Source organism: Musca autumnalis, unplaced genomic scaffold, assembly GCF_047663935.1.
Source record: "Musca autumnalis isolate F117 unplaced genomic scaffold, ASM4766393v1 scaffold_4, whole genome shotgun sequence".
NCBI lineage: Eukaryota > Metazoa > Arthropoda > Insecta > Diptera > Muscidae > Musca > Musca autumnalis.
The window spans coordinates 91,689,106-91,717,068 of record NW_027411977.1 but is presented as its reverse complement, the minus strand read 5'-3'; the positions used below and the strand labels follow the sequence as shown (position 1 = coordinate 91,717,068).

At 36.2% G+C, this 27,963-nt stretch overlaps 3 protein-coding genes across 4 annotated transcripts in view; 1 reads left to right on the top strand and 2 right to left on the bottom strand.

Moving 5' to 3' along the window:
* Positions 1–9,579: 9,579 nt before the first annotated feature.
* LOC141401341 (transmembrane protein 70 homolog, mitochondrial) lies at positions 9,580–10,513 on the bottom strand. Its single transcript, XM_073981499.1, has 2 exons — positions 9,871–10,513; positions 9,580–9,811 (listed from the first exon to the last, which is right to left on the bottom strand). Exons 1-2 carry the CDS (start codon positions 10,399–10,401, stop codon positions 9,599–9,601), a joined length of 744 nt encoding a protein of 247 aa, XP_073837600.1. The 5' UTR covers positions 10,402–10,513; the 3' UTR covers positions 9,580–9,598.
* A 1,999-nt stretch (positions 10,514–12,512) lies between these two features.
* Positions 12,513–16,313, top strand: Fitm (acyl-coenzyme A diphosphatase Fitm). Its single transcript, XM_073984678.1, has 2 exons — positions 12,513–13,432; positions 15,254–16,313. Exons 1-2 carry the CDS (start codon positions 12,937–12,939, stop codon positions 15,931–15,933), a joined length of 1,176 nt encoding a protein of 391 aa, XP_073840779.1. The 5' UTR covers positions 12,513–12,936; the 3' UTR covers positions 15,934–16,313.
* The window catches only part of Gdap1 (ganglioside induced differentiation associated protein 1), a 30,082-nt gene continuing 18,266 nt past the window's right edge, over positions 16,148–27,963 (bottom strand). For both annotated transcript variants that reach the window (XM_073984680.1, XM_073984679.1), the window contains 3 exons: positions 17,185–17,377; positions 16,943–17,125; positions 16,148–16,873 (listed from right to left, as the gene is read on the bottom strand). In XM_073984680.1, coding sequence (XP_073840781.1) covers positions 16,383–16,873; positions 16,943–17,125; positions 17,185–17,377 — 867 coding nt within the window. In that variant the 3' untranslated portion in view covers positions 16,148–16,382. The remainder of the gene's footprint in view (positions 16,874–16,942; positions 17,126–17,184; positions 17,378–27,963) is intronic.

Sequence of the window (27,963 nt, the reverse complement as noted above, 5' to 3'; positions counted from 1 at the left end):
TAACATGAAAACAATAGTACAATATTCAGCACAATTTTTAAAATCCAGGACCTTAGCTCAAATTTTTCAGTTTTAGCTCTACTTGTTCACACAATGCCAATGGTATTACATGTAGAAACCTTTCATACATTTAAAGGCGGATTTTAATAAACATTCTGAACCAATCTCAACAGTGATTCTCATAACAAATTTCATTTAACGATTCACTCAATACCAGTGTTTAAAAATTTAGTATTATTTAATACATCTAGTACACTTATTGTACGACCACCTCTAACAATGAACCTGACAATTAAATAATATTCCTTAGCCCAATACAAAATTTATCGCAATTTTAAACTTTTCACACACTAATTATATAATTCCAGCTTCATTGCTGCACCCAACGTCAAATTTAATACAATTTAGTACATTTGGTATTTCTCAATAAATCGCCAACTCTCAGCCTAATTTCAGAATTTGTATGCATATCAAATAATCCTCATCTAAACACCATAACAAACCCTCATACAACAATTCGAAATTCCACCTATATCCCATCATGCAACACCGAACTGGTACCATATTTAGTACTTATAATATGTATTAGTTTCAAAAATTACTTCCTTATATCAAAACTATATGCCAACCGCGATTTAGTATTTTTCATATACATAGATAAGTTCGAATTTCCAAAAATTCCTCTATATCCCCTCTCTAAACGCCAACTGCTATACTAATACCGAATTTTACAATTTCAGCTCTACCCCTTTACACATTAACAATTTGAACCAAATTCTGTGCCATTTAGTAATTTTCGTACACTTATTGTACGTATATCCACAACCACATCCATATCTCAACCTTACACACCAACAGTGGCTATAATACCAAATTTCCGAATTCCACCTCTATTAATAATACCATTAATACTTTTCGTGTGAAAGCACGAATTTCAATAACTATCCCCAACAGTAATTCCGATTTGCAGGGTTCCACCTCTATCCGTTCGCCCAAATCTAAAATGTACCAAATTAAGTACCATTTAGTATTTTTCATATACATAAGTTCCAAGTGTAATCTAAATTCCAAATTTCAGGACTCCAGCTCTCTCCGTTCACCCAAATTCAAATTATACCATATTTAGTACCATTTAGTACTTTCCGTACCCATAAGTATGAATTTCCAAAACCAACTTAAACCTACACTCCAACAGCAATCTTTATTTTAAATATCAGGATTCCAGCGCCATCCGTTCACCCAACTCCACATTGTACCAAGTTTAGTACTTTTCGTACCCATAAGTACGAATTTCCAAAACTTCCTTAATCCTACACTCCAACAGTAAACTTAACTCAAAATTTCAGGATTCCAGCTGTATCCGTTCATCCAAATCTAAATTATAGAAAAAATTAGTACCATTTAGTACTTTCCGTACCAATAAGTACGAATTTCCAAAACTACCTCAATTCTGCACTCCGTTAGTAATCATAATTATAAATTTCAGCATTCCAGCTCTATCTCTTCACCCAAATCCAATAATACCAAATTTAGTACCATTTAGTACTTCCCGTACCCATAACTACGAATTTCCATAACTACTTCAATCCTACACTCCATAAGTAATCTTAATTCCAAACTTCAGGATTCCAGCTCTATCTGTTCACCCAAATCCAAATTGTACCAAACTTAGTACCATTTAGTACTTTCCGTAACCATAAGTACGAATTTCCAAAACTACCCCCATATCTCAATCCTATACTCCGTCAGTAATCTTAATTCCAAATTTCAGGTTTCCAGCTCTATCCTTTCACCGAAATCCAAATTGTACAAAATTTAGTACCATTTAGTACTTTCCGTACCCATAAGTACGAATTTCCAAAACTTCCTTAATCCTACACTCCAACAGTAACCTTAACTCAAAATGTCAGGATTCCAGCTGTATCCGTTCATCCAAATCTAAATTGTAGAAAAATTTAGTACCATTTAGTACTTCCCGTACCCATAACTACGAATTTCCATAACTACTTCAATCCTACACTCCATAAGTAATCTTAATTCCAAACTTCAGGATTCCAGCTCTATCTGTTCACCCAAATCCAAATTTTACCAAACTTAGTACCATTTAGTACTTTCCGCAACCATAAGTACGAAGACTATCCCATATCGCAATCCTATACTCCTTCAGTAATCTTAATTCCAAATTTCAGGTTTCTAGTCCTATCCGTTCACCCAAATCCAAATTGTACCAAATTTAGTACCATTTAGTACTTTTCGTAAACATAAGTACTAAAACTACCCCATATATCGTATCGTATATCGTACACTTCAACAGTTATCTTAATTCCAAATTTCAAGTTTCCATCTCTATCCGTTTACCCAAATCCAAGTTGTACAAAATTTAGTACCATTTAGAACTTGTCGTACACATAAGTACGAATTTCCAAAACTACCCCCATATCTCAATCCTATACTCCGTCTGTAATCTTAATTCCAAATTTCAGGTTTCCAGCTCTATCCTTTCACCGAAATCCAAATTATACAAAATTTAGTACAATTTAGTACTTTCCGTACCCATAAGTACGAATTTCCATAACTACCTCAATCCTACACTTCATAAGTAATCTTAATTCAAAACTTCAGGATTCCAGCTCTATCTGTTCACCCAAATCCAAATTGTACCAAACTTAGTACCATTTAGTACTTTCCGTAACCATAAGTACGAATTTCCAATACTACCCCCATATCTCAATCCTATACTCCGTCAGTATTAATTCCAAATTTCAGGTTTCCAGCTATATCCTTTCACCCAAATCCAAATTGTACCAAATTTTAGTGCCATTTAGTACTTTTCGCACACATGAGTAAGAATTTCACAAACCATTTCCTTTTATAAACACCACTTCCCAACCTTCATTTCCATACCAAATTCCAAGTTTCTAGCTTAATCCGTTCAAAATATACAATTGGTACTAAATTTAGTACTTTTCGTACACTTAGATGTCGAATTACCAAAAACCCTTTGGTACACCTTTCTAACTCTCCATCAGTTACCCTCATTCCAAATTTCAGAATTCTAGCTCTTCCCGTTTGCCTAATACAAAGGGTACCATATTTAGTACCTTTTAGTACTTTTCGTACCCTTCTAGGTCGAATTTCCAAAAACCCAGCCTTATCTCACCCCTACACACCGACAGCAACCCACAGTCAAAATTTCAGCTTTCTAGCTTCAGCGGTTTCGTCTGGGCGATGATATACATGTCACTCACTCACTCACTTATCACTAATGGGTACTTTACACGATATGTTTTTTACATATGGGTTGTCACTTCTCCCATACAAAATGTATATGCAAAGTGACAACTCATATGTAAAAAACATATCGTGTAAAGTACCCATAAGCTCTTTTATATACATATCGTCACCGTCAATGCCCAAAGACGTAACCAACAAAACCAAAACTTTACAGGAGAAGCAAAAAACGGTATAAAATTAAAAACTGTTTTACTTACTTACTTACTTAGTTGGCCCATTACAGAACATTTGTTCCATAGACTGAACTAAGAAAAGATCTCCATTCCTCTCTGTTTTTCGCTTGACTTTTTGGAATACCGCGCCTTTCCATTTCTTCATCCACTTGTGTGCTCCATCGAAGCTTAGGCCTGCCGATTCTGCGTGCACCGCCATGTGGCATGTATTCATACGCCTTTTTAGCGGGTTCATCATCGCTCATTCTCATGATATGGCCTAGCCAACGCAATCGTTGCATCTCGGTACGTTTAACTATATGCATGTCTTTGTATAGCTTATATAGCTCGTGGTTCATACGACGTCGATATTCACCGTCAACGCAAATCGGCCCGTAGATCTTTCGAAGAATTTTCCTCTCAAACACACCAAGCACTGCCTTATCTGCTTGCGCAAGTACCCATGCTTCGGAGCCATGCATTAGCACGGGTAGTATCAGCGTTTTGTATAGTGTTATTTTTGTTTGAAGAGATGTGGCTTTGTTTTTAAATTGCTTACTTAATCCATAGTAGCATCTGTTGGCCAATACAATTCTTCTTCTTATTTCACAACTGATGTTGTTTGTTGTGTTTATGGCATTGCCGAGGTAGACGAAGTCTTTAACTACCTCAAAATTGTAGGTACCAACTTCTACGGTTGGTCCGAGCTCTATGGACGCTTTGCGCGTCGACACCATCAAATTGGTCTTTTCGCCGTTTACCGCCAGACCCACTTTCGCAGATTCTGCTTCGACCTTCCTAAAGGTATAAGTTACTTCCTTTACTGATCGTCCCATGATGTCTATGTCATCAGCATAGGCAAGTAACATGTGGCTATTGGTGTAAATTGTGTCATTTCTTTTGACATTTGCAACTCGTATTACCTTTTCCAGCAAAATGTTGAATAGGTCACACGAAAGGCTGTCTCCTTGTCTGAAACCTCTTTTGGTACAAAATTCTTCGGAGAGGTTCTTTCCAATTTTAACTGAGGACCTAGTATCAGTTAGAGTCATCTTACAAAGCCGGATGAGCTTTGCGGGAATACCAAATTCAGACATTGCATTGAATAACTTTGATCGGAGGGGACTGTCGAATGCTGCTTTATAATCGACAAAAAGATGAAATGTGTCGATCTGCATCTCTTGGGTCTTCTCTAGGATTTGCCGCAGGGTAAATATCTGGTCAATGGTGGACTTGCCAGGTCTAAAGCCACATTGGTATGGTCCAATTATCTCGTTGACCATAGGCTTTATTCGTTCGCACAGTATCCCTGACACTATCTTATAGGGAGTAGACTTATGCCCCTATAGTTGGAGCATACAGTCTTATCTCCTTTTTTGTGGACGGGACATAGGATGCTCAGGTTCCAATCGTCGGGTACGCGTTCTTCCTGCCAGATGGTGCTAACTAGCTGATGCATACACCTTATCAGCGCGTCGCCTCCGGTTTTAAACAGCTCGGCTGGTAAGCCATCGGCTCCTGCTGCTTTATTATTCTTCAGCCGGTTGATTGCTGTTTTTACCTCATCTTGGCCGGGTGGTATACATTCTATACCATCTTCTGGAATTGGATCTGCGGTATCATCGTCTTCGCCACTATTGGATACCAGCAGATTGGAGAAATGTTCCTTCCATATCCTGAGCACGCTATCTGTATCTGTTACCAGATTACCTTGCTGGTCTCTACAGGAGGATGTGCCTGTACCAAAGCCATCTGTTTGATGCTTCACTCTTTGGTAGAATTTTCGGACTTCATTCTGGCTCCTGTACATCTCGATTTTTTCACACTCCCGCTTTTCCATTTCTCTCTTTTTCTTGCGGAAAAGACGTTTCTCTTCTCTCCTTTTCTCCCGATATCTCTCTCGTGCGCTACGCGTTGCTACTGATTGTAAAGTAGCTCTATATGCCGCATTTTTATCTTCGGTAGCAGCACGACACTCCTGGTCATACCATGAATTCCTTTGTGGAGGTCTCTGGAATCCAAGTATGGATTTTGCGGCTGTTTGCATGGAGTGGGCAATATTTTGCCATTGTGTTGTTATGTTATCGGGACAAGGAGTGCTCGCGTTAAGCAATTGGGCTAGTTGAGTGGAATATGCTGTGGCTATCTGTTGTGTTTGCAGCCTATCGAGGTCCAACTTCCGCGTTGTGTCTGTTCGTGCTTTATTTGCAACGTTTAGACGGGTACGTACCTTTGCTGCAACAAGATAGTGGTCCGAATCAATGTTTGCGCCTCGGAACGATCGTATATCCAACACGCTGGATGAATGTCTTCCATCTATCACAATATGATCAATTTGATTACTTGTTCTTTGATCTGGGGACAGCCAGGTGCCCTTATGAATATCGAGATGATTAAATCTGGTACTGCTAACTACCATGTTTTTTGCAGCTGCAAAGTCTATCAGCCTCATACCATTGTGAGATGTTTCACTGTGGAGACTGAATTTCCCGACTGTTGGGCCAAAGATATTCTCCTTTCCAATTTTGGCATTAAAATCGCCTAGAATGATTTTAATGTCATGGGCAGGGCAACGGTCATATGTTTCTTCTAAGCGCTCGTAAAATATATCTTTGGTCTGTTCGTCCTTTTCTTCAGTGGGAGCATGAGCGCAAATAAAGCTGATGTTGAAGAATTTAGCTTTTATTCGAATTGCAGCAAGTCTTTCATTCACTGGGGTGAAGCTGGATACCAGATGTTTTAGTCTCCGACTGACTACGAATCCGCAACCAAACTCATGCTTTACGTCATGGCAGCTATAATACAGTGCGTCACCTTTAGGTGTTGTTGTGACGCCTTTCACAATCCATCGTATTTCCTGTATGGCAGTAATATCGGCCTTGTACTTTTCAAGTACGTCTGCCAATGCGAAGACTGCACCTTCTCTATAAAGAGTGCGAACATTCCAGGTGCAGATTCGCAGATCATGGTCCTTAAAACGTTTGCGGGGTTCGTCAACTTTAGAGGGGTTTGTTTTTCTTTTCTTTCGTTTTTTCATAGTAGGCTGTTTTTTTCTAGGGGAGGGTTACTAACCCGACGCCCAAACCCAAGTTTTTAACGTTCCTATGGGGGAACGCGCGGCACATTTTAGCTCACTACCTTTAACGGGTGTTAAAGGCAGTTCCCCAGGTGACACCACGGGGAGGTCAGTGTCCACTTGAGATGAAAGAGGGACCAAGATAAATCCTGGGCTTTGCCATGTTAAAACCGGTCAGGACCGTTCCTTGGTATCTTCCATCCCCTACGTCACTGTTTTATGGAATATTAATCTTATGATGGCGATTATATGGGATATTATCGATCATATACGAAGGGGAATTAGTAGTGAAACCAAAACCGCTGAAGTTCTTAGTTTTGAGATCCTCCATTACAACAAAATCTGCAATATTATCCCATTTTCCGAAATACCATTTCTTGAATAGCATCGTTGTTTTTGAACGTAGAAGCTTGAAATTTTGCCAGAGCATGTGTTTTAGCTTTATGTATCAGATTACGTTAGAAAACGAATTTCGATTTTCATGTCGGTTACGTCTTCGGGCATTTATGGTGACGATATATAGATATTAGTCTATATATAGAGTGATAATTAATTAGCGCTAAATTTTAATAATTTGCTATAAAATATAATATTTTTACAAACAGGAACAATGATTCCGTTCGCAGTTATTAAAATTTATACTAAAATTGCAGAAGAAGGTCGGTAATGATCTGTTTTTTGGCAAAATACCTATTTAACAAAAGTTAAAAAACCCGAATATTTTGACGCATAGAAAACAGGCTTATGGGTACTTTACACGATATGTTTTTTACATATGAGCTGTCACTTTGCATATATATTTTGTATAGGAGAAATGACAACTCATATGTAAAAAACACATCGTGTAAAGTACCCATTAACAAACTTTGCGTTAATATTCTCGCTTATAGCGTTGCCGTGGAACCATGTTATATACAGTTTTTAATAGCCACAGGACCAACATTTTATTATGTATGTATTTGGTTTAAGGGGTATGGGCTTCTAATAGTACGTTTAGACTTATAAATCCACTCGATTTCTAATGTCAATTCCATAGTATATACGTCAAATAAATCGTAGTTCTAAATCCACTGGATTTTATTTGATGTATATTGTATGAGATTGACAGTTTAAATCATAGTATAAGTTCATAGTCTAACCCCTGCGTTTACAAAAGACAGGACAGTTGACTTCATGTACTGATTGTCAAAAACCCAAAAACTTGCCTCTGTGACGTAGGAGTCCAGACAACTGCAAAAACAGTTGTAAAGTTATGAATGAAAATCATCGATTTCTTCATGTTTTCCGTTCACATATTTTGTTTTTGTTCATGTTCTTTTGTTTTCAACACATTTCAATTATCATATCACTTCTTTTTTACAAAAATGTCAAAGATTTGTTAACCCGGCTGTCTGTGAAAAAATGATGGATAGCTGGGAGACAAAAGGCAAATGTATGTATGTGTTAGTAAATCAGAGTTGCATTTGAAGACAAACTGTCTAGTGTAAACGCCTAGTAACAGGCGTTTAAAATACTGAGATATTTGGTATGTTCCTTTACTTTTGAAAGTGGTAAAACTGGCAAAAGTAGCAAAAGTTGCAATCTGCTTCAATATGAATTGTATGGTGTCTGAAGTAAAGGAACGCTTTTCGAGTAAAAAGTTGTAAAACTTGAAGATTCTTGCACGTAGAGGAACAGAGCTATTATTGGTAAATAAAAAAACCGAATATCGTTGTACATGTTAAAACAATTGGTCTGTTCCTTTACTTTTAAAAATGGTAACAGTGGCAAGAAATGGTAAAAGTGGTGAACTGCTATCATATAAATTGTATGCTTTTGAAAGTAAGGGAGCACTTTGCGGTTAAAAAGTGGTAAAAACTGGTAACCCCAGGCACGTAAAGGAACACGACTAATATTTGTGTATACAGACTTTCAGTGATTGGTTTCCTTTTTGTTTCGATTTTTTTACGCGATTTTGAACTAATGGACAAGAAGTGTGAATGGAATTAGAATGGAAATACAACCTTTTCCACCTGCACCTATAAAAAACGTTTAGTTCATTACCTTTCATTCATCATTCTCCTCTATTTTGAAAATTGTTGTGCTTTCAAAAAAATTTAAGACATGTCAATTTATTTTTTCGATAAATTTTGTCTGTGTCCAGCACGGTACAATAATACAGGTAGCATTATCATGCCAGCTGATGGTAACATAATTGGTCTGTTCCAGAACTGCAAGAATCTACTAGTTTTTACTATTTTTTCCGATAACATAAAGGAAAAAATGTTATCGTAGTAGAAATTAGTAGCTTCTTGCTGGTTCTGGAACAGAGTAAATGTGTCAACTGCATTGAATTGATGTCAATTTTTGACACCTTATGTAACTCTTATGTTACACGCTGAAACTTTCATACGAAACTTTCCCATTATTTTGGCGTTCATAGAACGAGTTCCATACAAAAGTAATTTTATGAAATTACTGTAATGGGGAACTCGACCTCAGAACGCCAAAATAATGGGAAAGTTTCGTATGAAAGTTTTAGCGTGTAACATAAGAGTAACTAACAATTGCCGATGCGGCTACCTGTGTATTTGTACCATGGTGTCCAAGGAACCACAAGGAACATTTATAGAAGGTAGAAGTGACAATCAGCTGTATTTTAATTTTTTTTTTTTTTGTAAATTTGGTTTCCTAAATGTAATAGGGTCTACTCAATTTGAATCTTCGAAATTTGATACCATAAAATACATACTTCTTTTCATACTAAACGTGTAATAAAAATGACCTACGACAGTTCTGAATGCTTCATATTTACATTTTGATTCAAATTTGTTCTATTTTAGAGGATTTTCAAAATGTATTTATGTTTTTCCTGAAAAAAAATTTTAGAAAGATCCTATTATTCAATATTTTCTTTGACATTTAATTTTCAAGAACAATGTTGTTTTTTATAAATTTGTTAGTTGTTGTAATTCATGTATCTACCTTATATAAATATGACTTGATGTGTCAAGTAAAATTTTTAATGTCCAAAAGCTTCTACTGGAACAATAAACAACGCCCAGAACTAAAACGATATTTTATTTTCATTCATCATTTATTTCTTTTCTTTCCTATTCTCAATGTCTTTTGTAATATTTGTCGTTTCTAATTTAAAATCAATAGGTTTATCATATCCCATAATGCGCACATAATGTTCTGGATCATCGAACAAAGCTGGATCCACAAAGAGCGGTCTACCGTCCACTAAGAATGATGTGAACATTCCAGGAACTTCTGGCACTTTGACATCGCTAGGTCTAAATTTGGTCTAGAAAGTTAAGAGACATTAATATAAGTTCTATTTTTATAAATAGCAAACTACTATACCTTAATTTTTTGCAAAATTATAGAAATTGTTGTGGCTACATATTCATCCGTCTGTGGATTATAGTGTATCTCTGTGACGTATTTTTTAGTTATGAAATGCAACATGAAGGGTGTAACAAAGGTGAAAAATCCAGCAAATCCACAGAGGAACACAGCCATTCCAGTACCACCCATCTTCATACCCTGTTCCAATAAGATTGGCTGGGCTGCTAGACCGGCTAAACTTGTGGTTAAGGAAAAAATTTTGACTGCTTTCATTCTCGGAGCCAGTGATCCGTAGTAAACACGTTGCAAGGCTTCTGTATCGACTTCGTCCTTCTTTGGATTTGTAGCATACTGTCTTCTATGGACCAATTGACCATTTAGTAACGCTGGCTGAGATTGTATTTGAAATGTTGCTGCATTTCGAACCGCAACACTAGCCAATGATTTGGATGCGTTAAATTGAATGAACTTAAACGTGGTTGTGGTGTTACGAGTCAGCTTTGATGCTGCTGCATTGCAGCGCATTGTAGTACGAAGCGCCAACATATTTTATTTAATTTTATTCTTAATTTTTACTTCCAGATAGTGATGAAATTTATGTTGACAATAAAACAACATTTATTAAATAACCTCCAAGAGCTTTAAAAATCGAAATGATAAACAGCTGTTGGTTTAGGGATTTATAAGCCCACCAAATTTCTAACGTCTGCATGCATGGTACAATAATACAGGTAAAAGCAAGTCCCAGCTGATTAGAGCTATGTTCCAGAACTAAAAAGTTTTTACAATTTTTACCACTTTAAAGGCCTGCGTACATAAGCTGCTTTGCCTGATTGCCTTGCTTTGCTGCTTCAATAAAAAATAAAAGAACAAAGAAGGCCGACCCAATTTCCAACTGATGGCAACCCAGTTCGAAATTTCGTCTTTATTCTATTATTTTTATTACGTCAGAAATGAAGCAGGTAAGCAAGGCAATCAGGCAAAGCAGCTTATGTACGCAGGCCTTTACACATTTTGCGTTCCCGTACACAAAATTTATATGAAAATCGTTTACGACTTTTACAACTTTTACGACTTTTACCACTTTATAAAGTACGGGAACAGGCCATAGATTCACAATAGTTGTGTCTTTTTACTTTTTCAGTAATAATTATTCAGTAACATGTTTTCAGAGAGTAAGAGAGACTTTACTCTTTGATAGAAAATAGAGAAAAAAGTAAAAAGACAGCATTTAGTAAACTTTAGCAAGATAACAGTTGATGACCGAAACAAAAACATTGGCGCCAATGCATGAAAGAAACACTAACTCCAAAGCAATGAAAAAGTTCTTCAATTTTAAGCAAAATATATAAAAAATAATTAATATATTAATAAAATATTCAATAAATATAGCTGAATTGTAATATTTATAGTATATTTCCACAAAAATAAGATAAACATTGAGCAGCAGACCATTAGCAGGTAATTAAAAAACAGCTGATTGAACTTGCTAAATGTTGCTGGGAAAAATTCATGGTACAATTAGAAAGGTAGATGCCTCAGTCCAGCTGATCGAATCTAAAACGTCAAAAAATTAGGAATTCGCCATGAAAAATCAAAACAAAAAACCATATGATTCGGTAAGAAAGAGATAGCATGCCTACACTTTGTAGACAAACACAAGCGATAAAAAGAGACAACAATAGACCATTTGGCGAAAATTTTGACAGTTTGCATTACAAAAAAAGTTGCTTTGTTGTAGCAATTCGCCGAAGCATCTACCTTTCTTATTGTACCATGCCCTGTTCCTTTACGTGCAAGAATCTTCAAGTTTTACCACTTTTTACTCGAAAAGCGTTCCTTTACTTCTGACATCATACAATTCATATGAGAGCAGTTCATAACTTTTGCTACTTTTGCCGGTTTTACCATTTTCAAAAGTAAAGGAACAGACCATTTACCATGGTACATGGTACAATTACTTAGGTAGATGCCTCAGCCCAGCTGATCGAATCTAAAACGTCAAAAAACTAGGAATTCGCTATGAAAAATCAAAACAAAAAACCATATGATTCGGTAAGTAAGAGATAGCATGTGTTCACTTCACTGTACAAACACAAGCGATAAAAAAAGACAACAAGAAACCATTTGGCGAAAATTTTGACAGTTTACATTACAAAAAAGTTGCTTTGTTGTAGCAATTCGCCGATGTTTCTACCTAAGTTATTGTACCATGCATTTTACATTACAAAAAAAGCATGGTACAATTACAAAGGTGATGCATCGGCGAATTGCTACAACAAAGCAACTTTGTTTGTAATGTAAACTGTCAACATTTTCGCCAAAGGGCCTCTTGTTGTCTTTTTTATCGCTTGTGTTTGTCTATAAAGTGTAGACATGCTATCTCTTACTTACCGAATCATGTGGTTTTTTGTTTTGATTTTTCATGGCGAATTCCTAGTTTTTTGACGTTTTAGATTCGATCAGCTGGGCTGAGGCATCTACCTTTCTAATTGTACCATGGGTGTGGCCATGGTACAATTACTTAGGTTCTTTACGAGTTTTACTATTAAAAAGTACGGGAACGAATCTATTATTGTACAATGATACACACCTATTGTTGGGAAATTATCAATACTCAGATAAATACCCTGGTAACCCTACTCACAAAATTACCCACAAAATGACAGACGAAATTCCCAAAATAAAAAAATGCAGGTGAAATGATATTTATTTTTAACGGGCCATATGTTGTAGCTTATTTCGGAATTTTTTCATAATAAAATTTGAAAATTTCATTGACTCTAAATAAAACAGCAATTGTGTGAAATAAAAGCATAAATTTCAATTAATATCGACCTCGAATGAAAAATGTAAAGAAATATTCAACGAACTGGATTAGTTGCTAACGAAATAAACGAAAACATTTGTTCATCTATTTTGTGTGAACTTTGACACAAAACGATCATCTTATACATCAATAAATGTCACTTTCACTTTTTAATGAACTAAATTGTTGCTGTGGCCAAATTAAATTGTCGAAATCTTGCAACCAGTAATAGGAACACCACCACCAAAAAGAAGAGCTTAAAACATAGTAAAATGGCAACAAAACGTCGACCAATACGTCCGCAACCTAATATGAACTTCCGACCTGGCGGACCAGATGTTCTACGGTCGGAAGCAAAAGGAACAAGACCTACAGCTGCACCAACAAGTATGCGGGAAATTTTTGTTATGATGATCATGCACGTTTGCAAAAAGACCATATTCTTCGATACGAATTTAAAGGTGGCCCTTTATTTGGGTAGTTTGTTTCTTATTTCTTTGATTGGAGATTTTATACCATTTCCCAAGACATATTTTGCTCGTTCAGATAATCTCTTTAATGTGTACTTTGTAAAAGTTGGTTGGGGCTGGACTCTATTGTTTACGGTACCATTTCTATTTATGACTTCGTATACTCTATGCTGTGGTGATATGAAGAAATTATTGCGTCATCATGCCCCACGCATCGTCATAGCCACATTCTTTTGGTTCTTCTGGACAAAGTTGTTTAATGTAATCGAAACATCATATGGAAGGTGTACTGTAAGAAGTAAGTATATGTTGTTATAACCTTATAGTTCGCTATAAAAGTGTTAATAAATATAAGGAGGAAATTTTTTATTAAGTTGGAAACGCCGCTTAGATATTTCTGAATTGCACACCGCCTCTAACTCTTGTAGTATTTTAAGGGAAAGTCTGTTTTTAAGGGATATTATAACCGGGATGGAACTATCATAACCCAATGATCCACCTAATGTTGGACGAGGAATTCTTATTAAATTTTTCATTTTATATACTTTTACGACGAAATCCGATATGGTAGAATATGGTAGCTAGTTTTTTTTTTTATTAAAATCTATCCCTTGGTCATTTTTGTCATAGTTGTCCATCTGTTTATGTGGATATTTCTTATTATACAATCTTATCTAATCTAAATAATGTAAAGAATAAATGAATTAATTTATTATCGCCCGTATACGCTCTATTATATGTGAAAATTTATCTTTCAATTCTTCGTGCAATGCCAATGATTAAAAATGATTTAGCATTACCATTGAAATTTCATCAGGATGATTTTGCGTCTCGGACAGCATAAACAACATCACAGATCGTAAACTGTGGTGGTTGGTTCCTCCTCGCCTCGAAAATAAATTGTTGACTAGAATAAAGCGGACCACTCTACGAATCACAACCACAACTTAAACATGGTAGGAGTGCTCTCATCCTTTTTCCCCAGATCGTAAACTGGTCCCTCCTCGCCTCGAAAATAAATTGCCGGCTAGAATAAAGCGGACCACTCTACGAATCACAACCACAACATAAACATGGTAGGAGTGCTCTCATCCTTTTTCGATAACGCTTTAATTAGTGGTCGCAATTTACTACAACCAGTTCCAATATCGCAGCATTTCAGATACTCTAGCCAACCACTTTTTCCGTTTGTGTTCACCGACTATCCTGACTTCCAATTTTCTTCATATTCCTGTTCGCTTTTTCCATAGTTGGTTGGGTTGCTACAATGCTGGTTAGTATACGCCGTCATAAATATAGGATGTTGTAAGTTCGATTCTCCGACTAGATAATAATTCCATTAAACCGCCTCAGCGTAATTTCATAAAGTGGTTTTGTACTACGTCCGTCACACCATTCGAGCTCTGCACTGCTCATTGAACTAAATATAGGTTTTGGGGCACTCTTTGATATGCAAAGAACACCTCTCTTGTGCCTTCTAGAAAGTTGAAGAGAAATTCTCTCTTCGTTAACGCTACAATTGGTGCGGTACTATTCCAAATTCCAGGGCTAAAATAGAATTAGAGATCCCCCATATTACTGAAATATGTTGAAATGTAAAATCGAAGGCCATCATTGCTTTTCTAATTTATACCCATATTTTGGGGAACAGGCATCATCACCTTTTTAACGGTAGCCAAAATACTTCTCACGTAATTTTGGCGGCATTTCCTGGGTATTTCAGCCATTAAAAAACTTATTTCGAATTGGTATCTTTAGACACGCCGTTCAGACTCGGCGATTAAAAGAAGGTCCCATATCATTAAGCGAATACTAATCGGAATGCACTAATTGATATGATAGAAGTCTCCCGTTTCCCCTTTGGGATGTTTATGGGAACATATGTATGTGTTCTTTGGGAAAATTCCTTGGTATTCAACCTTTTTCACCTAATTTACACATATTAATAGATATTTACCTATTTCCCATCACCATTAGTATTTTAAGGTGTGGGAATTTTGATATTCTGTCCCTTATAATCAAACCACTATCTATAGCACCCAAAACCTACTGAAATTAAATTTAACGTTTATTATTAAAAATATACTCATATGTTAAAAAATGTATTCTTTTGTTTTAGGTTTCCAAACGAAATCCACCTGTCTCAAAGCGGGACATTTATGGAGCGGTTTCGACATATCTGGACATGCGTTCATATTGATACACTCTAGCCTGGTGCTGATTGAAGAAGCTAGACCAATTGTAAAGTGGGAATCGATTAAAGAACATCTACGTAATGAACTCCACGATCGTTCAATGTCCGAACAATCCAGTACAAATCCTTTGCGTAATTTAAGTGATGAACAAATGAAAAATTTAAAATTTCTATATGAACGTTTGACACCTGTTATTCGTTTACTTTTCATTGGCATGTCTGCCTTGCAACTGCTTTGGGATGTAATGTTGGTGGGCACTATGTTGTATTATCATCGCATGATTGAGAAATTCATTAGTGGCATTATTGCCATATTTACATGGTATTTTACATATCGTTTCTGGTATCGTTCAACTCTTGTCTTACCCGATCCAGCTGGAAGTGGTGATTTCTTTTATCAACGTGAAAATAAAGATGCCTTTGTTTTTAAGCGTACAAATAGTATAACAAAACCAACAACAAGTAGCGGCCTAAGAAGTGGAAATGGTGGTGGTAGTACGGCGAATCAAATTCCCAAATTTATGGGAATGCCACTGTACACAACAAGTCCGAAAGCAGGAAATAATAATTCTCAAATTTCGAATTCAAACAATGATACAATGTAGGAATTGTATAAATGGTGCTAGAAGCTATCTTTTTGATACAAAAATAAAGTTAAGAGTTTGTCTCCCTTTTTTATCACTTAAATGATAAAAAATTTCAAAAAATCTTTATCATGACATATGTATGTATTTGGCTGCTGTGGGATGTGTCTTATCTGTAAGGCAACAAAAACGTAACAATCTAGTGCAATATTTCAAAGTGTAGTAACCATTATAATTGTTATTGTATTTTTAATTTATTTTAATCATTTCTATATTTAAATATGTTTTCATTTGTGTACCTTTGTCATAGTTTAATTTTATTTTTTAATTTCTTTTGTAGGCTGGTTTATTTATGGTTTTAAATTAAATCACGTTCATATGTGTTTCGATTTTAATAATAACTTTATATGTATTTTATTTTGTGTGTCTTTGTGTACGTTTGTATTTGAAATTGTATGTTCTAGTTCTTTTTATTTGTGGGCAAAAGCAGCAAACATCGCCATACCCAACACACCAGCCCCAGCACCAATTATATAATTTGATGGAGTCATTTGCCAAATATCCTTGAGTATTTCAAAATTGCTGGGCATTAACTTATCATATGAAGGACGTTTTTTGAAACGCAAAAAGTAACTTTCAATACGTGGCAGTTTACCGTAGGACCAAAAATAGTTTTCAAAACCTAGCTGGTATAAACGTAACAATAGTAGACCAAAGCAAACATCAATCATAGTAAAATCATTGGATATCAGCCACTCTCGGTGAGTGTTTGCATTCATGTCGTCTTCAATAAAACGCAAAACATTTCGAACAGCATCCAAGATCTTTTGATATTCCAAGCGGGAGTAAACGAGACGTTTCCTACGTTCTTGCAAATCCAATTTACGCAGTAAGGCCATCTTGTGATCCTCGATCTTATCAATCGATTCTTTCAGCAAGTCGTGAACTTTTTCATTATTTTCTAAATAGAAATAAAATAAAATTATTAGTCGACTTATCTTGCTTATATATAAAAATCAAATATTCTTACTCAAACATGTCTTTCGTATTGGTCCAATAAATGGTGGCTTTGGTACCAATTTCAAATCATCATGTATAAATGATCCCAAACTAAGGGCTCCAACTGGTAAACGTCCCAGTATTTGATCGTACAATTGAATTTTTTCATCTTCAAATTTATTGCCACGCTTAGGTTTTAAGCTTTTATATTCACCTAGAAAAAATTGTACATATGCTTTACAAGAACATTATTATTTTCCAATTTATTATTACCTCCATGAAATTTGTTCTCTACATAATTTATAATGTGTACGGAATCGGGTACGATAATTGATCCGTCCTGTAAAACAGGTACATCAGCTTTGGGATTCAAATTTAGAAACCATTCGGAATATTGTTCACCATTTAAAAGATCCACAACATAGGGAGTGAAGTCAATGTTTTTCTCATAGAGAAGCAATAATACCTGAAAAAAGTGGAAGATAGATTAAAACATTTTGGTTTTGAGCGTCAGGGGTATTTTCTTTAAGCGAGGTAATTAATTTTTTTCTATGTTAAAAACAACTACTTTTTGTACCCTCCACCACGAACTGTATTGAAGTAATTTGGAACAATTTGGGATCGATTATGCATAGCAACCCTATTCCAGTTGCGTGCTGACAACAAATTTATTAATAGAAGCCTCCATTTCCGTATTGAAATTCATACTTTTTTTCATTACAATCAATAGATAAGAGTTCAAAACACTGATATTGAATGAATTTGACAAAAATTCTGCCGTTTCACTTATTTTAATTGTAGGACTTTCTCTTCAGGTAATGCAACTTCAGTTGAGTTGCTATCCGTAATCGACCCCTTAGTTTATTTTCATTTATGAAAGTACTTAGCTCTTCTTATAGCATGCAAGAGCAGAATATCATAGCTGATGATAATCACTTTATATTGATCATTTTCTGTGTGGAGGTTTTTCTACCCATTGAGGCTCCAAATTTCCAAGTTACAAAGAAAATGTAGCAAAATCCTTTACAAGAGCTCATATGGGGCGTCATCGTTGTTCCTTCGAAAATATGGACCAAGAATTTAAATTTTCCGAATTATGCTTTTGTATCCTCTGGCAACACACAATATTAGGTGTCAATTATGGATAGCAGCTCAACTGTTGCTCTTTCAAAGATAAAATCTATGTGTCTTATATGGGTCGATCTTGCATTGCCACTAAACTTGAGTTGCGTTGTCAGTTGTCTGCGCGACTGAGATGAAATGTTGTACCATTAATGTCAACTCAACTGGGTGGTCGATAAACATGTTATCGATCAGTGTTTTTTCAAACTTGTGACCTCTATTCGCAAAAAAAAACTATTTTAAAAATTATTTGCGCTTTGGATAACTCTTTTGTGTATTCTGCACAATATTTTGGCTGAGTTTTCGAGCAAACTTGGAGAACAACCCAAGATTGGAATATAACCTGGCCATTGAATCTTTGGATCGTCAAGTTTTATTTGCTGTCCCAACCTACTGGATTTGTCACCAAATTCATTTGCAAAAGATTTGCTGCTGTCTGCTCCAAAGACGATAAATTCACTTCTTGTGATGGACCACCACAAGTGGCGTTGAAGCCATTTTCTTCTTCAACTTTGCTTTAAAGTGAATCCAGACTCTCTGCCACTCTTCAGGTGTTCGTGTTGGAGGTCCATGGCTGTTTAAACTGTCCGAAATGGACCTCCACGCTTCATCCGCTGTGGCTTTGGTTTCACCAAAAACCCGAACTCCTCGGGCTAAGTTTGGATTTTCACTCAGTTTATCAATTAATATTTCGAACTGTTGCTTTGTCGTTATTTTTACCATATTGATACCTACACAAAATTAATTATGCAAAGAATCAATAATTGTTAACAAAATGTTTATTTTTCCTTCTATTTTACTTCTTGTTTCTTCGAAAATGTTCACTGCAACTGAAAATTGGTGGTTGCTGGAAAACAGCCGCTTCGTCAACTGAGATTCGCAACTTCAGTTGAGTGTTGCCATACGTGGATCAATTTTGACAACTGACAACGCCACTCAACGATAATTGTTATCGATGATCGACCCCATAAACTCAAAATTTTCGCAGAAAACTACTCCTTAAGGGATGTTTACACTATCTATGAATGTCATATGAGATGTCAAATTTGCTACCTGCGAATGTTGTACACATATGGTAAAATAGTAGCTTCTTGCAGGTTCTGGAACAGAGCAATAGTGTGACCACTATTAAAATTTTCATCTATCAAAATGATGTGGCAACTCATATGTACATTTTTCATTTAGGGAGCGCTCTATTCCGCCATTTATTTTCGTATGCAGTTCCGAAATTAATTGTTAGAAGAAAACAATTTTACCAACATATGAAGGAAATAGGTAAAGATAACGATAATGTGAGTGCGATTAAAGTTTTTAACAATATAAATTGTGTTATTTGCGTGATTTATATTTTGTGGTCATATGAAATTGTATGCTAGTGTGAACGCAAAAACAAAGAGTGGTATGGACCTTGACAAACATAAGGGATGTCGAATGGATAAAAGAAGTGACTGCTCATATGACATTGATAGATAGTGTAAACACCCTTTAAGTACTTGATTTTATCTTTGAGTTGGATAACCTCACCACCAACTTTTAGAATCGGGTAAAAAGACCGAAAATTCGGAAAAACGACCTTCGGTTTACCTCTGAACACAATGGCTAAACATTTATCCACGTTCAGTTGAGACCCCACCTAGAAACATATCTATGTAAATCCTTAAGCCAAACACTTAAGGCGAGAAGCCACAGTTTTGGTTCTTGGGCCGGACATCGCCAGTATCACATCGTCAGCACACATGAGTAGCTGCCCTATTTGAGGAGGTTCAGGCATGTCACTCACAAAAATATTGTAAAGTATGGGACCCAGAAGAGAGCCCTGTGGAACTCCAGCTCTAACAGTCTTTCAGTGGAGAGACAGTCTCCTACTTTAACTTTAAAGCTTCTGCCCTTGAGAAAGCTAGCCACTAATCTACATGTCTGGGCATCAAAACCAAATTGATTCAGTTTAGATAAGATCCCGTCTTGCCACACTGAGTCGAAGGCCTCGGCGAAGTCAAGCCTAATAGCTATAGTCCCAAATCTCCGATCAAACCCCTTGATCATAAAAGAGCAAAAGACCGTAAGGGCACGAGACGTCGAGTGACCCGGTCTGAAACCAAACTGGCAGTCCTTTAGGATTCGTAAAGTTTCCCAAAAGCTGAAAGCATGGAATCCCTATATGATGAGCCTTTCTTTAGAATGGCTACGACTATAGATTTCTTCCAGGCTACCTACTATCCTAAGAGAGACGTGGACTTATACCGACAAATTTCTTGTGGAAAGTTTTATACCCCCAACGAAGACTAAATACCAAATTTCAACTATTTGAGTGCGATATTGGGGGGACAAAATTCAAAATATAAAAAAATCGGGAGATATTGTTTTATGGGGGCTATATGAAGATGTGGACCTACATCGACACATTTCTCGTGGAAAACTGTATACCCCCAATGAAGACTAACAGCCAAATTTCAGCCATATCGCATAACTCAAATCTTCAGACAAAGTATAGCAAACTTTTTGCTGGTTCGTCTGCCCATTACGTTTTCTTTGCAGCGTATACTTGTTGTGTTTTACTTCTACATACGCCACCATGGTTAGCTGAACTTTTGCTGTGGCTGGGTTGTTGATTACGCTGGTCAACAAAACAATTGTGAGTTATTTTCATTTTTTTTTCCTTTATTTATTCCTCGTGGGAACATAGGGCATCAACAATACATTTATACAATGATCTATTATGCACAATTGTTTTTATATAATCCCATGATTTATCGATATTTGCCAATTCCTTGAGTACTGTTCTTCTCCAGGACATTTTTGGGCGACCCGGTCTTCTACTGCCCTGCGGATTCCAATCTAGGGCCATTCTCGAGATTGTATTATGCGTCTTCCTCAAAGTGTGGCCAATCAAGTTCCATTTCTTTCTTTTTATCTGCATTGCAATAGGTGTTTCATCGGCTAATCTCCATAAGCATTCATTAGAAATAGTATTTGGCCAAAATATACCACATATGATTCGGAGACATTTGTTGATGAAAGTCTGAAGTCTCTGTATAATTTGCTCGTTATAGAACCAAGTTTCGCTGCCATATAACAATATAGATTTTACGCAAGCTTTGAAAATTCTCAACTTCGTAGCTCTTGTTATCTGTGTGTTTTTCCACGTTTTTCTCAGCCGACCAAATGCGCTTCTTGCCTTATTAAGTCTGTTTGAGACATCTTCATCGATACTGCCAGCTATGTTCACAATGCTTCCTAAATAGCAGAATGATTCAACGTAAGGAATCGGTTGATTGTCAATTTTGATCGCATCGTCGCACAGTGGTCGAAACCACTGATCTAGCGGCGCGAAATTAATAACTTGGAAACGAATGAAGATATCTTTCTGAAATTTTGCACAAACTCAATCTGTGTCTGTGAGTAATTATGGACTAAATATGAACAACATAGGCAAATGTTTTGGTATAGCCCCCATATAACGGTACCTCCTGATATTCGATATTTTGAGGATTTAAGCGACCTTTTCCTTCCAAATTAGTTGTAATTTGGTACTTCGGTTTCCTAGTGATCACTAAACCTTTCCACCAAAAATTGTGAACATAGGTCCACGTTTGGGTATAGGCCCCTTTTAAGGTACCTCCCGACTTTCAGTAGTTTAGGGATTTAAAGCTACATTTTCCGACCAAATTAGGTGTAATTTGGTATTTGGGGTTCCCAGTGGACACAAAAATTCTCCACCAAAAATTGCGAACATAGGTCTACATTTTGATATAGCCCCCATATAACCGTACCGACAGATTTTGGGTATTTTGAGGATTTAAGCTATTTTCAAGACCATTTATCAGCAAGATTTGCAGCTATTTGCAGCTAAATTTTGGTTATTCGGAATCTAGGGAGTCCAATTTAATTATTAAAAAAATAACTGGACCGAACCTCGGTGGACCTTTGTAGTTACGCTCCATCCAACAAAAGTATATTGCACTAAAAACATACAAAAAATAATAATTTTTGAAAATTTATTGCTTTATAACTATGCAACTTCAGGCCCCAAACATTTTATTTTAATTTAACTTAAACCCTCCCCTATCAATAAAAAATAAAATTTGTTTAGTTTTATTACGAATTTATTTAACAATTAAACAAATATGAGATCAGGTTTTTAGCAACAATTTTATTAGAATCTGATCCGTCAAAATTTCTTGCACTTGACACTGAATAACTGAGTGAATATTTACAACAACAAAAAAGTAAAAACAAAATCTTAGTCAGCAGAGTGTCTGTAATCGATATAATGGAAAACATATCCCAATTTTATACTTTGATTTTTTGACTTTCGCGTCGCTAGATCAATGATTTCGTCCTCTGTGCGTCGTTGCGGTTGTTAAGTCGCATTGCATACGTTTTTTTAATGTTGATTTCTAGTCCAACTTCTCTTGCTAGTCGAACTAGGTCATTTATAGCATTTCCAAATTAAATGAAACCTTTTCCAAATTGAATGAAACTTTTTCCAAATTGAATGAAACCTTTTCCAAATTAAATGAAACCTTTTCCAAATCAAATGAAACCTTTTCCAAATTGAATGAAACCTTTTCCAAATCAAATGAAACCTTTTCCAAATTGAATGAAACCTTTATTTTTATTGAAAGAAAAAAGCCAGAATATTTTGAAAAGATAAAGAAATAAAAAATTATATGGGTTTTCAACGATTTTTTACTTAAATTCTAATCTTAAGTAATGACATAAAAGTGTAACTCGCTGCATGTTTTGCTTCATTGAACTTAAACCGAGTTATGGCGTGATTAAGTTTCTGCTGAAGACCATACAATGCATCTGAAATTAACGTTATATCTTTGTTAGTTGTTGTTTTAGCTCGAATGAGGATTATTTTCGTAGAGCATTTCGACCTTCTATCTCGCTTCCTTCAATGTCTTTTCCGTCCCTTATTTTAAGAACCGCTACAAAAGTACCACTTGATTACATTTTTTAGCTTCGAAATGTTCTTCAAAAATGTCGCAAAAAAAAGGTTGAAACTAATCGATTTTGTCGCGTTCTCACGGTCGTTTTTGACATTTAACCTGTTTTGGCTCAGAAACAACTATGTTTTGGTTTTTGTATATTCGGTATATTCGAACAACCAATAAATAAATAACGAATATACAACAAAATATAGTCTTTTTGTGAACAAAATTAGTTGTCGATTAGTTGTCAATGAGAGCCGTACCTAAAATTTTCTTAGCGACATTTTTGCAGAACATTTCGAAGCTGAAAAACGTCATATTGAGGTAGTTTTATAGCGGTTCTTTAAATAAGGGACGGAAAGAACATTGAAAAAAGCGAGTTAGAAGGCCGAAATGCTCTTCGAAAATAATCTTCATTCGATTTGACTAAAGACAAGTCATTTCATAAATAAGCTAAAACAACAGTTAAAAAGATATAACGTTAATTTCAGATGCCTTATATGGTCTTCAGCAGAAACTTTATCACGCCATAATATGGATCTTCGACTCACGGCGCATCTGTCCTTCGGGATTCTTAATATACTCTACAAGCGCTTTCATCCCCAAAGGGAATTATCTCTGCCCCAGATTTTCACCACCATTTTGTGTCACAGTGTTATTAGGAATTTGTTCAACATAAATTCTCTCTTTAGGATGATTTCGCTATAACCTTAATTGATGCCCAAAAATTATGAAATGTTTAAGTTCAAGGAAGCAAAACATGCAGCCAGTTACACTTTTATGACATTACTTAAGATTACAATTTAATTTCAAAATCTTTGAAAACCCATATAATTTTTTATTTCTTTCTCTTATCAAAATATTCTGGCTTTTTTCTATCAATAAAAATAAAAGTTTCATTCAATTTGGAAAAGGTTTCATTTGATTTGGAAAAGGTTTCATTTGATTTGGAAAAGGGTTCATTTGATTTGGAAAAGGTTTCATTTAATTTGGAAAAGGTTTCCTTTAATTTGGAAAAGGTTTCATTCAATTTGGAAAAGGTTTCATTCAATTTGGAAAAGGTTTCATTTAATTTGGAAATGCTATATTTTGTCCTGCATGTCGCAGGCCTTGTGTGACAGTAGACAGATATCATCTGCATATGCTAGGTCCTCGAGCTGCCTATTCAGACCCCATGTTATGCCTCGCCTCTTCCGGCACAACTTTAACATTATGTCATCCAACACTATTGCAAAAAGTAGTGGTGATAATGGACAACCTTGACGTACACCAACGTTTGTTTTGAATGGGATACTTAGTGTCCCATTATGAAGTACTTGTAAGTCGGCGTTGGCGTACATAGCCTTTATTATTGCTATTAATTTGTTCGGAATACCCCGTTTTTCTAGCGATCTCCATATAGCTGCTCTTTTGATAGTGTCGAAGGCCTTTTTAAAGTCGACGAAGAGCAAGTATAAGGGTGACCGCCATTCCACAGACTGCTCGATAATTACTCTTAACGTGTTTGATTGGTCTAGGCAGCTGCGGTGTGGGCGAAAACCAGCCTGCTCATCTCTAAGCTTGTCTTCGACGTTAGCTAGTCTCGTCAGGATTACTGTTGCTAGTACTTTGTATACGCTGTTTAGCAGTGTGATTCCTCTCCAGTTTTCGCAAGAACGAAGGTCGTCTTTTTTCGGGATTTTGACAATTATTCCTTTTGTCCATGCAGCGTCCACGTATTCCTCGCTCCAAAATTTTGAGGTGTAGGAGTGGATGATGTTAGCGGTCACTTCAATGTCCGCTAAGAGTAGTTCTGGGGGTATGTTGTCCTCTCCGCTGCTTTATTTTTCTTTAGTTTAGCAATAGCTACCATTACTTCCTCTTTGGTCGGGGCTTCAGCATTGACTTCCTCGCTTCTTTCTGTGTCATTAACATTTTCAAACGCAGTGGGTTCGTCAGCATCTTCGGTATTCGTAAGTCCTTCAAAATATTCCCTCCATCTGTTGAGTTGCGCTTCTGGAGTTGTCAGTAGAGTTCCATCTCTGTCCCGCACTGGTTGATGTGTATTTTGTTTTTTATTGTTGATTTTATTTATAAGTTGATGCAATTCTCTTGTGTTGTTTGCACCCGCAGCGGTTTCTGGTTCTTTTGCCAAATTTTCCATATACTTTCTCTTGTCTTTTCTTGCCGATCGCTTAACAGCTTTAGCAATCGCGTTGTATTGAGGTTTTTGTGAACTGTCCTCGTTCACCCGCGCTTTCTTTTCATTTCTTTGTTTTATCAAAATCCAGGTTTCTTCGCTTATCCATGGTTTTCTGTTTCACTTTTGGCTGGGTCCAAGTGTTTCCATTGCAATTTCGTTTACTAAAGCTCCGGTTTCTTCCCACGTTTCTGGTATGTTATTTAGGATACGTTCTTTCATATTTGTGCTGAATTCCGTTAATGTTTCTGGCCGCTTGAGTTTGCCAGTGTCCCATCGTTTAGTTTTTTTGTTTTTGTGCGAGTTCCTGTGGGCTCTTAGTTTAATTTGTATTTTTGCAGTGAGCAATTCGTGGTCGCTATCGATGTCCGCGCCTCTCTTTGTACGCACATCTAACAGGCTTGTCCTCCACCTTTTACTTATACAAATGTGATCTATTTGGTTTCTCGTCTTTCCATTAGGGGAGGTCCAGGTGTACTTGTGTATATCCTTATGTGGGAATATCGTTCCACCTATTATCAACTCAAATGTCTGGCACAGATTCACTAAACGCTCGCCGTTGTTATTCCTGATGCCTAGCCCATGTGTACCCATGACGTGGTGCAGCCCATGTTCGCGCACCCTACTTTCGCATTGAAGTCGCCCATTAATACCATTACGTCTTTTCTGGCTGTAGAGTTGCATATTTTTGTCAATTGCTCATAGAACACGTCCTTATCGGTATCATCGGCTTCCTCCGTAGGCGCATAGCATTGTATGATTGTGATGTAAGTTTTTTTAATAGCACTACTTAATCGGGCAGTTATGATCCTGTCATTAACGGGACACCATGATATAAGGGCATTTTTCATTCGTTTGGCTATTATTATTCCCACACCTTTTTCGTGCCTATTTTCATATCTGGAAGTAATTTTTCTAACAGTTCTTGTTTCTAAGATTTTCGTTGTATTATTGGGTGATATCAGTAAGAATTCATGGGGTAAGGAAGAATAGATGATACTTTAGGACTCATTACCTCTGATCACTTGTAGACGATGTCCCACTTACGCTATATTGCCCTGTTATGAATGAACTCTCGAAAGGTGTAACTGATTTAGTCCAAACTTTGTATAAAATGTCTTCCAAACTTAGATCAAAATCATAAATAGGCTATATCTTCTTCGGATACCTCCTCCACGAATGTTAAAAAATATACAATTACGTGTTATTTTCTACTAATTTTTGTCATTTTCAGTAGGTGGAAAATCTCCTCGCAAAAAATATGATTATTAGATTATTTAATTATATAAAGGTCTTCGTCAAGTTCTTAAATCGAGTAGAAAACCTATTCGTAGAAAATTTTCAATATATGACAATTTTTTCGGTATAGCGCCCACATAAATACTAATGCTCGTAATTTCTAGCCCTAGGTAACCGGGTAGGTAGCTACCTATTAGTTATCTTTACCTACGCGTTTGGTAATTTCTACGTGCCATTTACCGAGGCGTGTAAATTTTGAAAACATGTGGTAACATTGGTGATTTTCATTCATGATTTCGTAAAATCATTGCCACATGTAAGTGTTTTACAATTTTTAACACATTGGCAACGATCAACCAGGCAAAATCCTTGGTGTAAGTAACACGGCCGTTTTCGACCTGGTAACGTTACCTATGGATTGAAATTATGAAATTTTGCTTACACGGGGGATATCTATGAACTCATAGCTAACTACGCGTAGAAATTAAGGGCATAAGTCCATGCCATAGGTTAACAAATAAAAAACGCAGTCACACCAAAAGTTCAATTAAGCATAGTGGCGTATGAAGAAGTAGAACACAACAAGTAAGTATACGCTTAGAAGCAAAGAAAGAAGCAAAAACCATTTGCTGTACTCACTAGCGAATGTTGCCTATTCTATATTAACCAGCGTACGTAAAAATACTTTAAATAACATTCCCAATCGTTTCGTTTCGTATTTTCCATAGGAACAATACAAAACGAAACATAACCCAAGCTGGCGGAGTTCGCTGTTTAGTTTCATTTTGTTTACATTCGTGAGTGAGCAAAACGAAAAGCGAAAAGTACTCAACTTTACAAGAGCAGATAGAAAACTAAATAGTACTAAACACATGAGAATAAATCAAAAACGTTTGGTGGTTGATAAAATATTCACTGTGGTATGTTGATGCTAGTTTATAGGTGGTTTGTTCCTTTACATTTAAAAATGGTAACAGTGGCAAAAAATGGTAAAAGTGGTGAACTGCTCTCATATAAATTGTATGCTTTTAAAAGTAAGGGAATACTTTGCGGGTAAAAAGTGGTAAAAACTGGTAACCTCAGTCACGTAAAGGAACACGACTAGGGTTGTTAAGCAATCACATGTGTGTGTGTGCCTGAGTGTGTTATTGACCATAACGCACGGCAAACGTTTGCCAAAAATTCTTTTTGTTCCGGTGGTGAATGAAACAACTCGGCAAAGCATAGCCGAAGTACATTTGAGCAATTTTCATCTTTTTACATTGAAAAGTGTGTGGTTTTGTTTTGGTTGTGAGAATGAAACGATTCAGAGAAGCTGAAAAGTGTGTGGCTTTGTGTGATTGGTACGGGAATCGTTTTGTTTGTTTACATTCATAGCATACATACATACTCTATGAAAACCATTACGTGAGTTAACATTGTTATAGTATATATGTAGTACTTGTGGTCCTGATTACAATTATATAATTCTTTCGTGGGCAATATGTGATTGACTTCCTGATTGAACATAGAATCCTTTGGCAACACAAAATATTAAATAGCAATCTCGGTTCGAATATTTGACAAAAAGCCTCG

Coding starts and splice junctions, on each gene's coding strand:
- LOC141401341 (XM_073981499.1), bottom strand. CDS start 10,401: ATGTTGGCGCTTCGTACTACAATGCGCTGCAATGCAGCAGCATCAAAG. Junction 9,812..9,870: donor TAATTTTGCAAAAAATTAAG/GTATAGTAGTTT, acceptor TTAACTTTCTAG/ACCAAATTTAGACCTAGCGA.
- Fitm (XM_073984678.1), top strand. CDS start 12,937: ATGGCAACAAAACGTCGACCAATACGTCCGCAACCTAATATGAACTTC. Junction 13,433..15,253: donor TGGAAGGTGTACTGTAAGAA/GTAAGTATATGT, acceptor CTTTTGTTTTAG/GTTTCCAAACGAAATCCACC.